The sequence below is a fragment of the Trichinella spiralis genome, assembly GCF_000181795.1.
Source record: "Trichinella spiralis strain ISS 195 chromosome Unknown Scfld5453, whole genome shotgun sequence".
NCBI lineage: Eukaryota > Metazoa > Nematoda > Enoplea > Trichinellida > Trichinellidae > Trichinella > Trichinella spiralis.
The window spans coordinates 1-1,171 of record NW_003532392.1 but is presented as its reverse complement, the minus strand read 5'-3'; the positions used below and the strand labels follow the sequence as shown (position 1 = coordinate 1,171).

General features: G+C 34.6%; 1 protein-coding gene across 1 annotated transcript; it reads right to left on the bottom strand.

Moving 5' to 3' along the window:
- Positions 1-286: 286 nt before the first annotated feature.
- On the bottom strand, positions 287-933 carry Tsp_15367 (conserved hypothetical protein). The gene is made up of 3 exons (XM_003366763.1): positions 739-933; positions 465-589; positions 287-299 (listed from the first exon to the last, which is right to left on the bottom strand). The coding sequence occupies exons 1-3, from the start codon at positions 931-933 to the stop codon at positions 287-289; spliced, it is 333 nt and encodes a 110-aa protein (XP_003366811.1).
- Positions 934-1,171: the final 238 nt, after the last annotated feature.

The window sequence follows — 1,171 nt, the reverse complement described above, 5'->3', positions numbered from 1 at the left end:
AAACAATGCCAAATATGAGCAAGGCAGTTTCAGTACATCTCAAACGAAATTCTTAACGTTCGAAATATAAATTTGATATAATGATAGATGTCAAGAGAAATTTTCCAATCATCAACACTCATCTGAAAGTAAACTTGCGCATTCGTTATCGAAATCAAATCTGCCACACCTGTGCAACTGTTCAAATTTCACCCAATTACAGAAACTTGCCGGAGAGTTCAACATTTTCAATTATTCTTCATCACCCCAAAATTGTCAAATGGATAAAAGTTGAAATGATGAATATCTATCTATCAATTCTTCAAAAAAGAAAGAAAAAAGAAAAATTTTGATTTTGTTCATTTTGTGCATATTTTCTTATATATATATGTATAGTTGAAGAAAATTATTTTTCACATAAGATGAGAAAGAGAAAAAGCAAAGAAAACATCAACAACCTTTATCGACCTAAAAATTTATCACACTCGGTCGTTGTACGAGATGTTGTTGCTGCTTCTGCTGCTGAACGGCCTGTTTTCATTAGCATCCAATACACATAATATATATATAGTATGTCAAGTTGACCAATTTCTTTTCCAACCTGTTCTGACTTATATGAGCTGAATTTTTCAAATGACACTTCTGGTGAAAAATTTTGCCATTACCATACTACCACCGTAATCATTTTATTGAACAATTATGAAAATTAATTTTCGGAAATGGATCAAATGAAGTAGAATGAAGTGAGTTTCCATTTACCATAAGGACACTTCTAAACACACACACACACGTACACACAATAGAGATTTCCATTTTCTGTGCCTTTTCAAAAGAGGCTAAGCACACACTCACACACGCACATGCGATGCGACAGCATGCATGCGCTGCATTTTTATATGCATATATATATTTTATCACACGTGCTGCTGCTTTGCGTTTGATTGAGAAACCCATAATCAAAAACGTATATGATCTCTCCTCTCTCCACGCTTTGATGGAATTACGTATTCACACACGGGAACAAGACTAAATTCGACCAATAAATATCACCATCTTTAGCTTTCTTTTGAATCAGCGTATAATTTCCATAGGTTTGACAAGTGTCCCATCCTGCCTTACCAAATATCATCACCAGACACAGAGGATGGGGTAAGGGGTAAGAAGAGAGAGGGGCTTTTTCTATTTCAACCAA